Here is a 19,457-nt window from a genome sequence, read left to right as displayed (position 1 = left end):
ACACCTGCCAACCAACTGAGTACTGCAAATTAGTAAAAACTCGTGGATAATAACGTAGAAAAAAACCCGCGCTGGATGTTCCGTACAACACTTCGACGCTTTAGTCATTGTTTGATATTACTTTATTGTTTAGGGTCGTAGTTCTTCATCTATCATGCCAGATGTGGGACTCTGCTCCCCCCCATGGAAGTCCCAACCGTAAAAGAATATATAGATTAAAATAAAGATAATTATATTAAAGAAATTGAATTGATACACAACAATAATTATTGTGCGTCCATGAATTTTAGATCTAATTATATATTTCTGCACATACAGTTCCTCGTTCATAAACATGCACAAATAAAAATCTGTTTTTCTTCTGTTTCAGTAACTTGGCGCACCCGAATTGGGATATTTCTGTACATCATGCTTTGCGCTTTAGTTTTACTATGCATGGTCAGCCAAACTCTTGCTCAAGGCTACAACGTAAGTGAAAATCAGTATACATCGTAATATACATACATTAATCACATTATTATATTCTTACTTTTACATTGATACTCAATAGAATGGCAAATACTGATGTCTGGTTAAATAGATTAAAAAGTAGAACCAATCGCTTGAAAGAAAAGATTTTCTTACGATCAGTTAGACGCACGGCCAACCAAGAAACACTTAACCGATCGTGAGAGCATTTTTTAGTCACGAGATTATTGTGATTCCCAGTTCTCGTCTAGCGACCCCAATATTTCATGAAAACAGTCTCACGCCGCGGCGACGGCTCATATTATTCATCATTCTTTTCGTAATTGGCACAGTATCTCGGCTATGCACTTTTTGGCCTCTGAAATATGGGGATAGTAACACATGTCAAAAAACCACACATTTTTTAAACGATTTTTCGGATGTGAGTAACTTTCCCGAATTCCGCTACAGAAGAGCGATGCACCGTCGAAATTTAAAGTCTGTTCGTTCGTTTGTTCATTATTTATACAGGAAGAAGAAGGGTGAGTTTGCTCAGTTGGTAAAGGTAGGAGTACTACATAACCTTGAAAACCGATTTATATCCTTAAACGCATAATCATTGTGATGCAAAACTTATTGCTAGTAGCTTCACTTTCTTAAACAATGATGCCTCCACTTTGAAGATTGAAATAGGTATATTCTTGGAATAATCATGATAATCGATAAAAAAGTATGATCTAAAATGTATGTGTGAGATATTTGTCAGGTCCGTCCTAAACCAGAGAAAATTGGTTTATCAGAGAGTGTGCGAAAATTTATTTCACAAATAAATCTTATGGTCTAGCGAGTACTTCTAGTTTGACATAAGAAAATGTGTATAATATAGAACAGCATGTCACTAATTAATAATTAAATAATTCCAGTCACTAATTGCCGTGCAACGCGACAATGACAGGGCAGAAGATTAGAGAGTCATAGCGCTACGTAAATTAATGGCTATCATACAAGTGGCTTCAACGAAGATTACGCTGATACGCGTAATAGAATAAAAACTGTAAAGCTTTTTGCCGTAACTTTCTTGTTTTCCAAGTGATCTCAAATAGTATATTATGTAACAAGGGAATAATCGACTTTATTCCCGAGTTACATCTAGAATTTTATTCCTGACTTAACTGCGGCGGCTATATTGACTTGAAAAGTACTCACCCCGTTAGCAAGTAACCGGGAAATAAGAACGTTTCGACTGTAAATGCGGGGAATACGTATAGGGGAATCATATGGTACTTTTGTCCCCCTTTTCAGGTCAATAAAGTGGCCATTGCAGTTGAGTCGGGAATAAACTACTTTTGTGGTGTTGAGTCTAATGTTGGTTCAAATTTTAATTGCATTAGACGAGTGTTATTCAAAATATCTTAATTTACAAACGTCAGTGTAACAAATTCAAAAACTATTTCCCTCGCATCTTACGAATGTATTTCACTGCTCGATTTGTCATTAGGCACGATCATGAAATGCAGCTCAGTTATAGAGTGTTTTTTTGAAACTTTTTGTGTCACGCGTTTCGAATTATAAGGTTGGCGAATAATTATTTTAATAACATTCATGGTTGATGTATTCTTAGAATTATAACTCTGAATGATAAACTATTTGAAATATACACTGCTTTGATTTATGCAATCTGTTTTCATATCAAAAGGATGTGTAAAGGCGTAACGGAGTACATAGAAATGATGAACCGATACCGAAACTCATTACTGAAACTCATTTCACAAGATTCTCGTGTCAGTATGGTTTTTATAGGAATCTTTCGCGATATCAGTGATATCCTGAGATATAATAGCTACATAAGAGCTTTCACTGGAGTGAAATTGACATAGAGACGTACCCAAGCACACGCGTAGTCCGGGAAAACCTATGAAATCAGTCAGCTTCTCCGTGAATATGGCACGATTCGACTAACACAATATGACACTAAGTGATTTCATTGGCCTATTCCGTTAGATCCGACCAATCTAGAACGTTGAATGCTTAGAAACGCTGTAAGTGCTTACGACATCACGAAAGGTGAAAATGCAAGCTAATTCAGTGGCGTATTGGTGATTTTCTATCTCTTTACTCATCACCTGGTACGATTTAATGAATATATTCTCATCGCAAATGATCAATTTACAAATGTGCACCCAATCGATGATCTACTGTTTCAATTGCATCAACAATAAAAAGATGGTTAGAAGTGGAGAATTTATTAGTTGCAGGATAGTTACAGCACTATATTAATTCAACCCAACCTCGCCTAACCTAACCTAATCAAACCTAAGCTTTTAACCACGAATTTTGATGCAGTGTGACCCACGACTATGTCTACTGAAATCACTATATTGGCATTAAATGGAGCAGAAAGCATTTGCAGTGTTATAATTTCAAATCTGTTAAAAAAAAAAATTTGGGATTTGATATGACTATATTACAACAATGGTAATAATTCTTCAGGTGGAATTGGAATATTTTCTAGAATAAAATAATTCCACAAACAACAATCATTCCAAGAATCCTTATGAAAGGTGTAAAGTCAAATTGATTAAGTCCGTCAATCCGATCAATTGATTTCTGTCGTACACATACTGTACCATTCAAAAGTTTGGGATTACATTTCAAATTTATAATCAGGACGAAGAGTTATAGATATCTTGGTACAAAAACGCGGCACAGCCATTCAGATAGCATATGAAAGCAAAAAGGACCAACTTCATGATGCTCTTCTCGAAAATTCTCTACAACTTCTTTCTGCATTCACAACCTAATATTGAAGACGATTGTTTTTTTTTCAAGTGCCATTTTTATACTTCTATAAAATTGTGTGTAATTTCTAGACTAATAGTAATACAAATTTATTTGTGTAATTTGGAAAAAGCGATTCCCATAATAGCGTCAATTTGTTTCAAATAATACAAGAGGATTTCCAAGGTATAAAATCTGCAACACAATAGCATAGAAGAAGGAAAACCAAGATCAACATCACGCAACTAGTGCGAAGCAAAGGCGTGGATAATTAAAGAAAAAAAACTTAACGAAGCTGGCTTCTACTTTGAAATTGAGATCCGGATCATTCGCTCATGTCTTTCTTTGGCTGAGATATCTAACTTTTTTTCTCAATCAAAAATCCAAAAAGTAATCCAAAAATTTCGGTTGACACTACGCGCGTATAATATATCATTCATATCTTATAATAATATACAAACTTACAACGCTGTAGGAATTTCACTGCCAATTGGCAATGTCGAGAGACATAATAAAGGCTAACTCTGTGCAAAATCGGCAGCAAAACGAGATTCTTCGGACAACCGGATTCCATCGTAGTCCGAGCTCTCGCTTACGATTAAAAGCGATCTCTAGCCCTCCGATTCGAAGCCTGAAGCTCAGGAGTAATTATATACTTTCTCATTTTTTTAAATTCATCAACTATCGAATAAGGTTCGTGAATGGTATTGCTTGATAGGAAAATTTTGAGCGTACAAACATGAGATTTGTTTTAAATTTGCCTATTCGCTTCGCAAAAAGGTTGGAATAAGCTGGGGACAGTAGTGTTTTATCGCACACAAATTTATAATCTAATATTAGGCATACCTACTCGAAAACTTCGATGGAACAATTATCAAAGTTGTTTCCGCGGTACTTTGAAATGTCGACGTTCCCATATCTCTGTAGCTTGTTGTACTGATTCTGTAGGTGAATAATTTAATATAGTAAGATGCACGCCTGCTACATTCACTTTCATTTCTGGTACAGTTGTCAGAGCAGTGCTATGTATAGGTATAATACCTGCTTAATAAATACCCGAGAAAGCGTAGTCTTGCAGTCTATTTTACACACGATGTGGTACTTGTAATAACAGTTCCTTACGAGCTCGGTAGTAATGGATACCGACAACTATCTACGTCTACTGTTCTCATTTTTCACCTGCAAGGATTGGAACGTTAAGGACGTATCGGGCGTACAGTCCAATCAAAAAGCGTGGAAACCGGAGAAATTGAAAAACAGAGGCTTAGAATCAGTGACTGAACTGAGCCCTCGCCAGTTTTATGAAAAAACTATCTCGTTGGTAGAGAGAGAAACTGAAACTGAGAACCTTTTTCGTAATTAACACTCTGGTCGCCATAGAATCGTTCTTTTTATTCTAAAAGTGGTGAAGTTATATATTTTTATTTCGTAAAAAAATTATAGAAGAAACAATGTGAAAACGTGACATCCTTTACGCTTTTCTCCTGTTATTTCTCTTATTCCTCACTCAATTAGAAAAATCGTATAGTTTCCTAATCCGCGGAGCTTCCTCTACAAAGATGTTAACTTGTAAAAAGTAATTTTTTGGTCACATCTGCCGTGTTTTTTGGTTCCTCATGGTCCCTGAAATATGTCTAAGTCTAAAAAATTATTCAATTTCTTTGTTCATTTATTTAAAAAGTAGCATATGCAAACAAATGCTCGAAACACGTACATTTCCGCGAAAAAAAGGATTTTCTGCTTATGTACCATGGAAATCCGAATACCAATTTTCACCCAAACTTCCGTCATTCTTTCATTTGGACATTGTTTTGATCAGACTGCATACGTATTACCATAACCCGATATTCAGCAAATTATGTTTTAAACTTTTTTCTTCTCTCGAGTGATAAAATCCCTTTAAATATTGGAAAATGAAGGGGTTCGTAATCACGTTTGTATCGAGACTAAAAAAAACTACGGAATATTGATAAAATGTACAAGAAATATTAGATTCGGGCGTATGCAGTAGCATGCTATAATCTCAAAGCGATGGAGATACAGCTGTGCAAGCACGTTTATATTCTTTTTTGTATTGCCTGCACGATTTTGGTGTTTTTTTTTTTTTTTTTTAATTGTTTAGAATGACTTAAGTAACCGTTGTCAGACCGGTGTGAAAAAAAAATCAAATACTCCCGCTACCCTAAGCAGCGAGGGTTTCTTTCAAAATTTTTGTGCGACCGTTTTCAGTTTTTCAATATTTTCAAGAAAATTGTCAATAATTGTGATACCTCGATACGATACGATACGATGAAATTTTGGACCTCGTGTGGTTGCAGTACTCGTCTTCGGCTTGTGCTATCTCGCGTTCCAGTCGTACTACAATCTCCATACTCGGTTTCAAAAAGCCCGCTTTACGCCCTTGGTACACAATATACTACTTTGTCCGACCCCTTTTGAAATCGCGTCATTTCATGCATGTAAAGCATGTGGAAATTGAATGAGACCGAAGCGAATACGGCGCCTTTTCGCGTTACAAATACGTACCATCAGTAAGTGTCGTGTCGATAATTGTACTAAGAAATATATCTCGTAAAACGTTAAACCATACACTTACCGCTTCGTTTTTTTCCGCATATGCCTTTTTCGGTATTTCGTGTTTTCAAAAAAGTCGGAGAGATTTTACTGTTCACCTGGGTAAAAGAGAAATGCGAAAAAGAAAGAGGAACGTTGGAACAATTACTTACGCCTCATCGATTCGTCAACGTTGTTTTTAATCTTTTTCTCTTTCAAATTACTTTTTTTATAATGAATAATTTCTAGCTGTTGACAATCGGTTACATAAAACGCATTCGTCGTGTATTACGAATTCTCTTCTTCATGTTTCAGCTAGTTTATAATATTGTAATAACTAGAAAAATAGGTTCTTTAGTCGTCTTCAAATAATGGTTACAGAGCTGACGACATCTAACGTAGTAAATTGCGAACATTACATTCGAGAGATTCAATGTCATTTGAGCATTCTCCCGCCTTATTTAACTATAAAGGCCCACACATATCATAAGACCTCGATAACCTCGACTTTTTATCATTTTTGTGTAATCAATCGCATTGCATAGTCAGGTTCTATTGCTAAACCGACTTTTTCAAGCCCATTTTCCGGTACCTTTTATTTATTTATGATTTTTTTTAAATTTATTATTGAAGTACCGCGAGGACCGTAATTTAGTCACATTGTAATAAAAAACGTATAAGTAAAGTTGTAACGTAGTTGTACTAAATAAGTGCTATTAACACTGATATTCACTTTCGCTATTTTAGAAATAAATTTGCATATTATTTGCACAAACCTTGCTCGGTTGGGTTTTTCAACTCCGAATGAGCAGCGATCGATTAAATTGAGTTATCGAAGCTGGGCTGGTATTCGAAATGACGTGAGTCTAATCTGGTTGAATTGAATTATCATTATCGTTAATATTGTAATTAATTTCGCACAAATTTTAACTTGTTAAACTGTACAATGTATAAAATGATTATTGCGGCAAGAGTTGCGAGTTGCAAAGAAGATTTCTAGAAAAGATGTACCCGGTATACGTGTAATTAAATTATCCATATAATGTTTATTGTTTTCTCATGGCTTTATTTTTTTTCTCAGTTTCAGAGTAAAAGAGCCGCGCAAAGTCTGTTTTTCATCCATGTTTTTTTGACATACAGGTGATAGTTTTGCAAATTTATGCGCAAACAGTACACAGCGACAGAAAACGGTTTATATTGCTTACCTAAAACCTTTATATTTATTTGCTACGTTTGACGACCGCAAAATGAGACAAGTTCCAAGTAATGTTTTGCAAACCACGTGTGGGAAAAACAAATTCGTCCCGCGGTATTGCAAACGGTGAATGAACCACTCGAATGCTTCTAATAAATTCCTCAATAATGCGAGACGCATTACTTTTTTTTTTTTTTTTTCGTCATAACCTAAAAATGTAGTTCTTCGCATGTAATGATAAGTAGTTTTGTAGCCGTAACAAGAATAAATATTCTTACTAGACGGTTGGGTGATTGCGTCATATTTTTTTGTAATTCCCACAAATATTGAAACCGTTACCAAAACTATACCGATTTTACTATAATATTCTAGCAACTATAACGAATGCAATTTCTCTCAGTGCATCCGCTCCATAATTTTAGTATAACGTAATACAAAGGCTTACCGTATACTTTTTGTAATAAATAATTTTCTGTAATCAGCGCTCAACCGCATGAGAGAAATAAGAAGAGAAAAAAGGAACGAATGAATCGAGTCTCAATGCGAGTTAAAAATCGTGAATCGCAACTCGGCGATTATCCAGTTCGTTGGTTATTTCGCCAGCGTGCCTATTATGAAGTCATTGACTAACTGGCTGCAAGAGTTTCAACACACGTTCGGCATAATACGTACACCGCGATGTGTGCAAAGATTCGATTAGCTGCATTGTGCGGTGGCGTTGAGAGTTTCCAATCGCTTCACAGACTCCGCGCTGTCTTTCTGTTTCAAGGTCTCTTTCAGTCATAGATTGTATAAAGTAAGTATCTACCTAACCAAGCACGCAAACTATATAGGCACGAGCGATAGACACTGCCAGGGACTTTTTGTTACGGCAATCTTCGACAGAATTGATTTTCTTGTCGGAAAATGTTGATAAAATGGTTGAACTTATTTTCCAATATGGCGGCTGAAGCCCCCCACCCCCTCCACGTCCCGCCAACTTGAATTTACATTCAGGGGACACCGCAAAACGTTTTCGAACAATCAAATGAATTCTATAAAAGATCGCCTTATCATCCTAATTTTTCTACTCTGACTCTTGGCCTGTGACTACTGCAGTTATACGTTATTATTACATTAAGTTCTACCAGTTTTCCCTCAGGAACAAAAAACTGCTGTCAAAAAGGTAATTGCTCTGCCATTCTCACAGCTTATTCCATAATGCGATGAGAAGTGATGCATTTGATGCTGTAAATATTTGTTCTGAATCACAGAAAATTATTAAGATTTGAATCGTCGATAACTATACTGTAAAATGATTTCATTTTCGACTGTGAAGTGATATTCAAGACGTTTAGGTTGCCAATGCCGACACGGTATTGAAATTTGATTTGTTTTAGAATTAGCTTATAGGAAGTTTTGAAATTTATTTTGAAAAGGTGGAAAAAAAATCACCTAATGAGTATTAATAATTAAAAATACCTCGAAACGATACCATGTTTTCAGACAGTATTGAGGAAAAATTGATATTATTCCTGGACAAGTTCAAATTGTCGCAAGTCTAAAAAAATCAGAGTTTTGGTATTTCTGTGTATTTTTTTTACGGTGCCACGTTATGGAGAACTGAGATGGATTTCTGATATGACACAAACTTTTTCCACGAATCCGATGAGGTTAATTTTTTTACACTGAAATTCATACATCTGTAAATCCCCTGTAAAAATCATCAGAATTTTTTAATAGTCTTACCCAGAAAAACTGTGAAACTGTCAAAAATTCAAATACGAAGTAAGATCGTTGAAATTTTTATATGATTCTGAAAATTATTTTCGCTGCTTTCAACTAATTTAGTCCTCACAAAAATTCATCCCACAGTTTCTTTTATTTTGTAACCCATCATCAACTTCCTCAAAACCCATCCCACCAACTCCGATCCGATGTCAACCTGATGATTTACTGCATGTGATATTTTGAACCATCGTGAAGATTACTGTTTGTTATTCAACAAATTCTGTCTGCCAAAAATTTACGTGTATTTTCAAGCAATGGCTAGTAAAAATAAAGTATATCCGAATTGGACATTTTTTCCTCAACCCTACGAGGTCGACGACCTGGTCTGAAATTTTGTACACGCGAGAACATGCTGTTCAACTTCCATGTATACCAAAATTGGAATGAGTATTTCGCAGCTAAGCTAGCCTTAACAGTTAATTATTTTTTTACATCCCGATATGTTTACTTACGACGTTTAACAACGAAAGACGAAGTTTATTTATTCAAAGAAATATTATTTATGTTCCAGATACACGAACACATGACAACGGAGGAGATGCTGTCAGTTTTCCACACTGAGCAACAAGATTTGGGTAATGATTCGAAATTACAGTTTAAGTGCAAATTATAAATGCAGCATGAATTTAGTCTCAAGCTGAATAACAGGATGTTTTTTCATGCATCGAAATCGCTGTAAACAAACAATTAGTAGCAGCCTGTCCATACAACACGGGGATTTCCGAGTTCAGATTCGACGCTATTTTGACTTCGTGAGGTGAAGCAAAATTTATTTGTAATACAACTGTTGTGAATCATTCCGGTAGTGAATCGATATTTACCCGTCAAATATCGCAGAACAGTTAAATACCGAAAAGCAATGTGCGCGTTGAGATTTGTCATAAATTCGCGGGAATGTTGACGACAACCTGTTCAGAAAAATGTCTTATTCGTAGCTACAAACAACGCGTGTCATCTCCATCAGCCTTGGGCCAATCAGGAGCGCAGCCACGGTGGGCCTGCAATTGCTGCGTAATTCGTATCATTTGCAGATTGCGAGAGTATTGACCCATTAGAGTCGGCGTTGTGCAACGTGTGTTTGCGGATGGAGCATTTCGTGCCAAATCACGCATCCAACTCTGACTCCGAATATTTCAGATTTTGTCTTTTCCTTTTTTTCATTTGAAGCATACAATTTTTCTTGCAGTCAAATTCCTTGAAACTGGGTACTCGAGGGTTATCGAGGTCGCTGATTTCAAAAATGGGGTCGAATCTGAGATATTTCCGAACTTCAACGTGACGGATAGGATCAATTTTTATATGTTCAGTCCACCGTATCGGAGACGCCATCTTAAATTTTGAAATTCAAACGTTAGATTCGTTTTCAGTGACCCCGAAAATCTCGGGGTAGCAAAATAGAAGTTAATTTTCAATAATTTCGATGCAAATTGCTTTAAAGAGATATACCGTTACAGAAAAAAACTGTTATAAACCAAATCTACGAGGTGCATCTTGAAGTTTATGTCTCCAGCTTCAAAATAATCAATTAAGAAGTTGTTTACACACGTTTTTCACTCAATTACGTACATTCAAACATTCATTTACGTGGACAATACGGTATAGATTTCACTTCAAAAACTACCAACAGATGTTTGTAAAACCTTTTTTAATCCTATTTTTGTGAAACTTATTCAAGCAATCTGAAATACAATTATTCAATTTTTGCAGAAATATGTATAACAAACCCTATGATGTCCAACAAAGATTTAAAGACTAAACCGAAAGTGGGATTCAGTTTTTTTTCTATTTTTCCAGAAGCATTAAAATCCTTCATTTCAATAAATTTGACCTAATTAATTGAAAATAATTTAGTGTCCTCCGTATTATGATGTAATTTTAAGATACCTTAGAAAAATTGGTCATAGAAAAAACTTCTATCAGTAATGTCCTTATAAGAAACTTTTATAAGTAAAAATTTAAATCCCTCTGAAAAAATAGAAAAAACCAAAATCCCTTCTTCGGATTAGGTTTGAAATGATTGTATCATATCTTAAAATTTGTGTAAATTGTCCGATGATCGTTTTCGCAGAGAGCTCGAATAATTTGTAGAGAAAAACTATTGAAAGAATAATTTATTTCTTACTTTCTTGCGTACTTTTTGGGGTGAGGACTGCCATGTAAAAAACCAAATAAGAAATTCGAAATTAATCAGCGTCACAGGGTGGGTTATTTTACAGGAAAGTGATACCTCGACAGTCAATTATTCACTTCAATTCTATTAGGTTTGTTTTATTCGAAACTATGTAAATTGAGCAAGTCGACTATTTCGCTCGGTGTCATGTTTTGCTGTACCCACATCTCAAAAACTGCTCATACACCCTTCTACAAATTTTTACAGTATTCATTGATAGTTTATTCTCTTTAATCCAAATCGTTTCTCAGCAAAATGGCGGCCGTTCAAAGCTGAAACTCGATTTTTCTTCCAAAACGGAAAAACTTTTTAATTTAATCAACAAAACCAAAAATTCTACACCTAAAAAAATGGGATTGTGGTAAGTAAGGTCGACTATTCAAAAATAAAGTCTCTAGATTTGAAGTAAATCAGTTGGCATAACCTGTCACCCAGCGAAGTAATTAAACTTATTTCAGATAACTTTCTGTTAGATATCTTACCTATCGATTGATGCTGACAAGAAAACAATATAAATAGGCCTCGATCTACCTAATTTCGAATAAAACAAACCCTGATCAATTGGACCGAGTGATTGTCGAAACATGCATTCCCAAAATTCACCCAGAGTATTGAAGGGATAAAGCGGATAACAAGAACTTTGAAAAAAACCAGACAAATGACAAAATTTAACTGATAGTCTTGAGAGAAAAGCGACAAGAAAACAAACGAATAAATATAGGGAAAAAGTAAAACTCTTTTCTTCTCACGATCATTTTCAGTACCTGAATACGAGGTGATACCGATTTCCCACACGTTGCCAAAGAGGAGCATCAATTCTGAGCCCGAATTGCAGCTGCAAGCTTTCGGGAAGAATTACAATCTTTCCTTAAAGCCGACTCGTGGTCTTTTACCTCCGAAGGATCTGCCGATGTGGACTGTCGAGAAAAACAGTTCCCAACCAGACGGTCTCCATTACGTTGACGTATCAGAGGTACTGCTGAGAAAATATTCTAATTACACTGTTTTGCTTTTGTCCTACTCTTCTTAGTTGGATTTAAGTCTTGTATAAGTATCGCGTACAACAAAAACGAGATGTAGTTTTCCACTATGCATAGAAAAGAAAGTTATCAGACTCATTGTCAAAGAAATTATATCGTTGAAATTTTTATTTTATTTCATGAAATTTCACACTTTCAACTAGACAAGTCTTTTATGGACGTCATGGAATCCTTCCTTGTAACTGCGGAATAAATAATTGTCTAGTTAAATGAGTAAAATTTTCATTGCCTGGGGGGATTGATCAATTAAGTTGACGGTTCTTAACGAATTCGACATTTTGATACAGATACAGTGGAATTTTGTCAATCCAACTGAACAATTTATCACTTTACAGTTATAAGTGAAAGTTCGTTACGGTAAAATCAAATTTAGTTGAAAGTTGAGCCATTTCATATGAATCGAATAAATGCAAGTCAAACGCTTTGTTTTCTCGGTGTGTACAGACTTTTTTCAGGCTGTACAGATTTCGTGATTCTCGATTACAATTTTCAGGTAGCAAGAATGTCCGAGAATTAAAGATAAACCTCTGACTCTGTATGTTATGCAATTAGGAAGGCTTCGTAATTTGAAAACGTAATTTTCGTATATTGCAGATAGAAGTACAAACTAGGCCGTAAAGGCGTAGCAAGAACACTACGCTTGCTTCGCGTTCTTGCAGAAGGCACTTCGCAATACTTTTCTGCATCTTACATTACCTGTTTATTGCCAGTTAAACATATGTACAACCTACACGATGTGCTCCATATGGCGACAGTCCCAGGAAACTGAAAACGCAAATGCAAATTCACCAAAGTTTTTCGTTTTTTATCTAAACGACTCCGCAGAATCCTTAATGAAATTGGCTCCTGATCGATTGACTGGATTTTCAATACGTTATACTACATATCCTCCGGATTGAAAGTTCTCGTGAACACAAGTCCCAAGAATCGGTAGTTAATTCTGTAAAACCGGCTTCGAAAGAAAAATGTTCAGATTTTTGATAGCTATGAATCTCGTGATTTTCATGAATTATAAAGCTTCAAGGGGAGTTGAAATCATACAAATCACTCAAAAAATTGCACAGTTGATTCTTAAAGACATAGACAGTCAGGAAGCTGTGATTGATTCCATCCATGCATTGATTCCATTCACGAACTCGTCGGTTTACCTACTGCAAGGAGGTGCAGCGTCAGATTTCACGTAAGAAACTTGCAATATTCGACTTGTACCTGTTTTTCACGCATCTGCGGAGTCTCTGCGAATCGGCTGTGCAAATTTTGAGTGATATATTTCATTTCAAGTCCCCCTTCGAGCTTGGTCATTTGTAAAAATTTCGTAATCCCTAGATATGAAAAAATCCGTACACCCTCCTTGCGAAGCCTATATCTCGGAATTTACTGATTTTTGGGACTTGTGTCCAGGAGAACTTTTCACCGGGAGAATGTATATTATGATGTAACATACTGAACATCCAGCTAATCCGAGCGGAAGCCAATTTCTATAAGGATTCCGCGGGGTCCTTTGTTCAGAGAGTATGTTAAGTACCAACTGAAACACTAGTCCACAAATACATGGTGTGCCTAGGAGTGCAGCTTCCTTCTCCAAAAAAGTTTTTCTCTCGCGCTGGACTGGACTCAAGTAAGTTGCGTACCAACGGCGCCAAAATACCCTAGATCGGTGGTGATTAATTGTTGTGACGTTGAAACTTCGCGGGGAAAAAATGAGCAGGACTTTAAATAACTCACACCAGCAGGGTAGCGTTCGCCAGAAAAATAATTCCCTATAAATATAGGGATTTCTTTAGACAGTTGGTACACACCTCATTTAAAGGGTGTGACCTCGAAGAAAGGGGCGTGTCGCCTGTCGACGAAGTTCTCGGCACACCATGTATACTTACATCACGGTATATACCCATAGAAAAATCCCTCCAAAGCACCTCACGTACAAAAACCATTCGCCAAGTGCACTAAAGTGGTGAAAGCCTGAATAAATTTCTATTTTATCTCGAAAAATATGAGAATAGCTAGCCGCAAAAATGCTTTCTTGATGTACAAAAAATATTGAAATCAGATTTGATGCCAAGTACATAATTCAAACATAAGGTAATATACGTTTAGACACCCCACTCCGTAAAAATAAAAATGGACAAAAGTTGAATAAAATTCGTTGCTGGTCAATTCGATCTTTCCTTCACAGTTGTTTGCAAATAATAACGTATGACTCGTGTAATCACAGCGCTTGCCTTTGCCGCTCACGCTGCAAACTTCACACTCATCAGAAATCACCTACTTTCCGCACCTGGAACGCAATATACTGTTTCCGTAGATTTGACAAATTAGAAACTTTACACAGTGGAAAATATTTAACATTCCAGAAGTGAAAAACTATTTCGTTCATCCGAAAAAAGTTGTTCTTATTATTCTTGATAATTGTGCATATTATAATTCAATCAGATGTGAATTAGGAATATGGAATGTTTTATTCATATATTGGGTGAACAACAATTTTTTTCGCAGGAAAGAGAACTGAATTTTTTGATTCCGAAATGTCTGTACGTAGATGTCGAAGAGTAATTCAATATTTACCAGTAATTATTCGCATATTCTGATTCTGTATAATCTTCGCGGATAACGATGAACAAAATATAGCAATTTTCATTTTTAAAACAGCATTTTCTAAAAAAAAATCATCAAAATATCGTCACCTATCTTCCTTATAAATGGACCTTGGAGAAATTTTTCGTAAGAAATTAAAATGTTTCCTCAAAATTAGCCTTGAATATCGATATGTTGATCGGGACTTTGAAAACATGAGAAAAAACCTTCTGTAAAACGTTGTATAAGATCTTGAAAATTGTTCGAATTGCGTGAAAGTGATTAGAATAAAACGATGAAAGATTATTAAAGCTTATGAAAACGAAATTGTCGAAATTTTTTCAAGCCTTCGTTAAACAAATAGTTATTTTTGTATATTCATCAGCGGTATAAATGGATTGATTTATGGTATGTATAAATTGATCGTATAATTTATTCGACGGTTATAATTTCCAAGGAAACGACGACGCGTCGACGCGAAATGAATTCAAATCATCGAGCTAACAATGAATGCCAGATTTCTCTTTCCTTCCCAAGAGCTGTGACGTCACACTGGAACATTACTTAAGCCTCTTGTATTTCTACTTCGCTTGTTTCGCGCACTCCTTCCGTCACGCATCTGGCCACGGAATTTTCACTTTTACCATTCACCGACACGTTTCATTGCAAATACCGGCTGCCTACATCTCACGGCGGCATGGCGGCACCTGGAAACTCCCGGATCGAGGCAAAGTTGACTAAAATCACGGCATACGTTATACGCTTTGCGTTATAGGCTTCGCTGCTTTTATTTTCCAATCGATAATAAATGTACAAACAAATGGCCTTGGGCAACACGGAAAGTAATTAAATATCACGGTTCAAAACTTGGGCAATATATTTCGTGATTATTATCTCTACTTTCGGGATTCTCCATAATCGGTTTCACACTTCGGCTAGACCGTTTTTATTACACGTTTTTGTTTTCTACCTTCAGCTAGAAATATACTATTTCTATGCATAATTGGTCGATAAAATTCAAAGATTATAAAAACTTTATGGCAAACTTTGATTATTTCTTATAATATAACCTAATTCCGTGGACACTGTTGAAAATTCTACAGGGATTCGGATAAAAGTCTTCACAGATGTAAATCGGTGCGGAGGTTTGCTAAAATTTGGCAGATAATGCAACTTTCTTAATAATTCAGAATTATTTTCTAAACATGTTCGAAGAATTTTTTGTAGAATGTTTCTCTCGAACACTTTTATAAGTCTATGAATGGACTTTGAAGAGGAAATTTTAATCTCATTTTTCCACGAAGGTTCGGTAAAAAAAAACTTTGCCCCGTTTCCAACAACTTCTTCTTTCATCATTTTTAAGTAAAAAAAAAATATCATTGATTTCAAAATGGCTATTTTCATTTACTTATTCAATATTTTTGATAATTCCACGGGAAATAACTAAAATTTGAAACCATGAACGGGAGAGGAACGATTTTTGATAATAGAACTTACGGCTGTTTTACTTTAGAAAAATGAAAAACAAGTGGCTAACCGGTTCACTTTAAAATGAAAATATTAGCCAAAAATAACTTTATTTGATTAAAGAAACACTTTATGAACGATGACGTGTTTCAGAAACTGAGTTTTTTTTCAAACTTGCCGTTTTCTCGCAATGTGAGAGTAATTCTACAACATAAATTAATCGATTTCAAAAACTGATGTAATACGTATATCAACGCAAGAATAATTAATCGATATTTAAAACAAATATCCTCGCAGTTTTCAGTTACTTTCTAAATTAAAGAACTATAACTTCTATAAAAAAAAAAACATTCAACTTGTATTCACGGCTTGAAATTTTAATTGTGTAGATTTTCTGAGAAATGGATTTCGCTTCTTATAAATAAGGAAAAGTAGGTTGTATACATGTTATGAAATTATTAACTGTGCGATCAATTATTTTCTCCGTCGATATTTGGAGAACGAACAAACAAATTTTAATAGTTTTGTGTCCATCGACGGAGATTTTCTTAGCTCAAAACTGACCAAAACTTAGATTTCATCGGTCATGCAAATAATGTTAGGGTCGTCAATATGTGAATTTCTTCTTACTCCGGCATTCTTCACGAGCAAAGAATGATCTTGCGTGTTTTGAAATATCAATATGGCGTTATTTAATGAAATTTATTTTATTTTCTAGGAAAGCACAGATATAGGCGATATTTACCAAGACAGGAGCAACATGGCGTCTATTCTCCTTCGGCGAGATGAAAATGGAAAAGTTCTCGTGGTAAGCCGCGCTCCGTATTTCTTAATTCAGTTCCGAACCGCCATTGTACCAAAATGCAATATTTTTATCATCCGTTTTTAATACGTGCGGTATTATTTCTGAATTCGGACAAGATTTTGAGATCAACATTTTTTTATACACTTCATATTCTGTTTTTTTGTTATTCTGACTGTTGAAACGAGCATATATTTTCCACAAAATTTATCGCACGTATTTCATTTTCTTCATCTTGTGAATTTTCTTAAAATTTCAAGCTTATATTTTTAAGATTAACAATTTTACTTCGCATTTTTTTGTTGAACCCATGACTAAAGACGAAAACACACGCGCTCACTTGTTTCAGTACATCATTTCGTTTGAAAATTATATTTGGTTGAAAAAATCGGATAAGAATTTTCTTGAATATTCGTAACTCAAGGAAAAAAAAATAATAATAAAAATTTTCACGTAATCATAAATGGTTTTTTCAATATACTATAATAATTACGATTCGTTTCCTTTCTCTGCAATATAAAAACAATACATCGATATAGGTAATTATAATTATATCGGTTGGCAGGAGGGTAATATTAGAGACTCGAGTTGTTGGCAATAAATTACAGGGCACAGACACATCGTCAAAAGGCACTTTGATCAGTGACTCAAGGTGTCTTGACCTTTCACTTTCACTCTCTCTTTAACACGCCTCCCCCGTCTCTCAATCTCGATACCGAATCTTGATGGACTTATATACACGACGACGGCGACCCAGGAAATACCGAACGACAAAGAACACTTTTAAACGTTGCATAAAGCTCCGAGGTGTTTATAGTTCACCCGCAAAATCGATTATGAATGACAGAGAACATTCGTATTTTGGCAAATCAAAGTTGGAAAGCACGTTCTCGTGTGAGCGAAATTTCATACCAGGCCATTGACCTGATAAGAAGGAAAACAAATGACGATATCGCATTTGCAGGTTATGTAGTACTCCTACCTTTACCGACCGAGCAAACTCACCCTGAAGAATCAAACGGACGAAACGAAAATAGCCATGAACGATCGAAATTTGAACTCTTCCGTTCGTTTGTTTTATTAATATAACAAAAAAAGGGTGAGTTTGCTCGGTCGGTAAAGTTAAGAATACTACCTAGCCTTAAAACAAACATGGGCGGATTTCGTGCGGCGCTTTCGAGAAACGCAAAAAATACGTTCCTAAGCTACCTTGAAACGAATCTGTCTATACCTATAATGTTTTTTTTTTCAACGTAGCCACGAAATTAATGTACCTAGACACGGATGATAATTTGATGATTATTTACAGGAAGGAAATATAGGGTCAGAATTAGTGATACGACCGTTACCCAAACGAATTTTGAAAGATGTTGTCAGAAGTTCGCAAGTTTCGCAAAACGGGAAATCGAAGCCGGACGAAGTTACGCGTACGAAAAGAAACTTGAAGCACACACATCATCACGTCATTTACAAGAGATCGCAGCCACTGCAAGACGACGATTATAGTGATTTTGGTGGGCATTTCTACTATTTCATTATCACCATTCTGAATATTTTTCACCTTGTTTAACGATGTTGTCATGTAAATGCATTATACGCGTTATCGATCAACGTCTCTGTTAAAATCTAATCAAGATTTGATCTGATATTTTTTATTTCAGCATTTATGGAGCCAGATCATCTGGGAAAGAGGTTTAGATCGAAACGATCGATCGGTAGTAGATCAAAGCGGGAAGCGCCATACGTAATCTTTCCAGAAATCCTGTGTATCGTAGATTACGACGGGTACAGGTGAATGAAATAATTTTACATCCGATAATTTTTATCAAATTCATATTTAATGTCCTGCTTTCTCGCATTCTTCAAACAAATTCATTGCCTATTTGTATCTATTGACAATTCGGAATTCATGGTCCATTTCATACAAAAATATGGAACTCACAAAATGAAGATATCTTATGTTTACGAATAAGAACAACAACGTTTTTTATAGCCGACAGCCGTACCTGATACACATGTCGAAAATAATTTTTATTTTTTTTTTTTTAAGCCGAAAACAATTTAAACGGTTGAATATAGATTTTTAGATATCATATCAACGTCCCTCAGAAGAATTTCTTTCTAATCAGCAATACGTGACGTAAAATCGAACCAAAAATTAAGAGAATCGAATAACAATTAAATCAGAAATAGGATGAAAATCTTTTAAAATATTCTCATTTGAAGGTGTTAAAAAAAATGAAAAATTTTCGTCACCAGTTATCTTTCCTTTCATATATTATCTATAATCAATGCTTAAGCGTTCTTCGTTTTTTCTTAGGTTACATGGCGGAGATAATGTACAGATTAAAAGGTACTTCGTCTCATTCTGGAACGGAGTTGACCTGAGATACAAATTATTGAAGGGTCCGAAAATTCGTATCAGCATCGCGGGTATCATTATTTCAAGAGTAAGTTTTTAATTAATTACGAATTCAGTGTTTATATTCCCTTCGCTTTCCTTGGAAACTTGAAGCCACTTTTCTTTATTAAACATACGAATATGTCTCATAGTCTTTCAGGTTGTAATATCAGGTTAAAAACATCTTCTTATTTAATTAGATTCTGATTCCAAACTAAACTGTTTGAAAAATGTTTTCAATTACAAAAAACATATCATAA

General features: G+C 35.3%; 1 protein-coding gene across 5 annotated transcripts in view; it reads left to right on the top strand.

The window, feature by feature from the left end:
• Positions 1–19,457, top strand: part of LOC124415971 (venom metalloproteinase 3) — a 97,830-nt gene that overhangs the window by 57,922 nt on the left and 20,451 nt on the right. For all 5 annotated transcript variants that reach the window (XM_046896766.1, XM_046896756.1, XM_046896747.1 and 2 more), the window contains 7 exons: positions 371–468; positions 9,255–9,318; positions 11,675–11,886; positions 16,713–16,802; positions 18,106–18,310; positions 18,458–18,587; positions 19,117–19,246. In XM_046896766.1, coding sequence (XP_046752722.1) covers positions 409–468; positions 9,255–9,318; positions 11,675–11,886; positions 16,713–16,802; positions 18,106–18,310; positions 18,458–18,587; positions 19,117–19,246 — 891 coding nt within the window. In that variant the 5' untranslated portion in view covers positions 371–408. The remainder of the gene's footprint in view (positions 1–370; positions 469–9,254; positions 9,319–11,674; positions 11,887–16,712; positions 16,803–18,105; positions 18,311–18,457; positions 18,588–19,116; positions 19,247–19,457) is intronic.

The sequence above is a fragment of the Diprion similis genome, chromosome 1, assembly GCF_021155765.1.
Source record: "Diprion similis isolate iyDipSimi1 chromosome 1, iyDipSimi1.1, whole genome shotgun sequence".
Lineage (NCBI taxonomy): Eukaryota > Metazoa > Arthropoda > Insecta > Hymenoptera > Diprionidae > Diprion > Diprion similis.
Note: the sequence above shows the minus strand (reverse complement) of the source record. Positions and strands in the feature narration are given on the sequence as shown.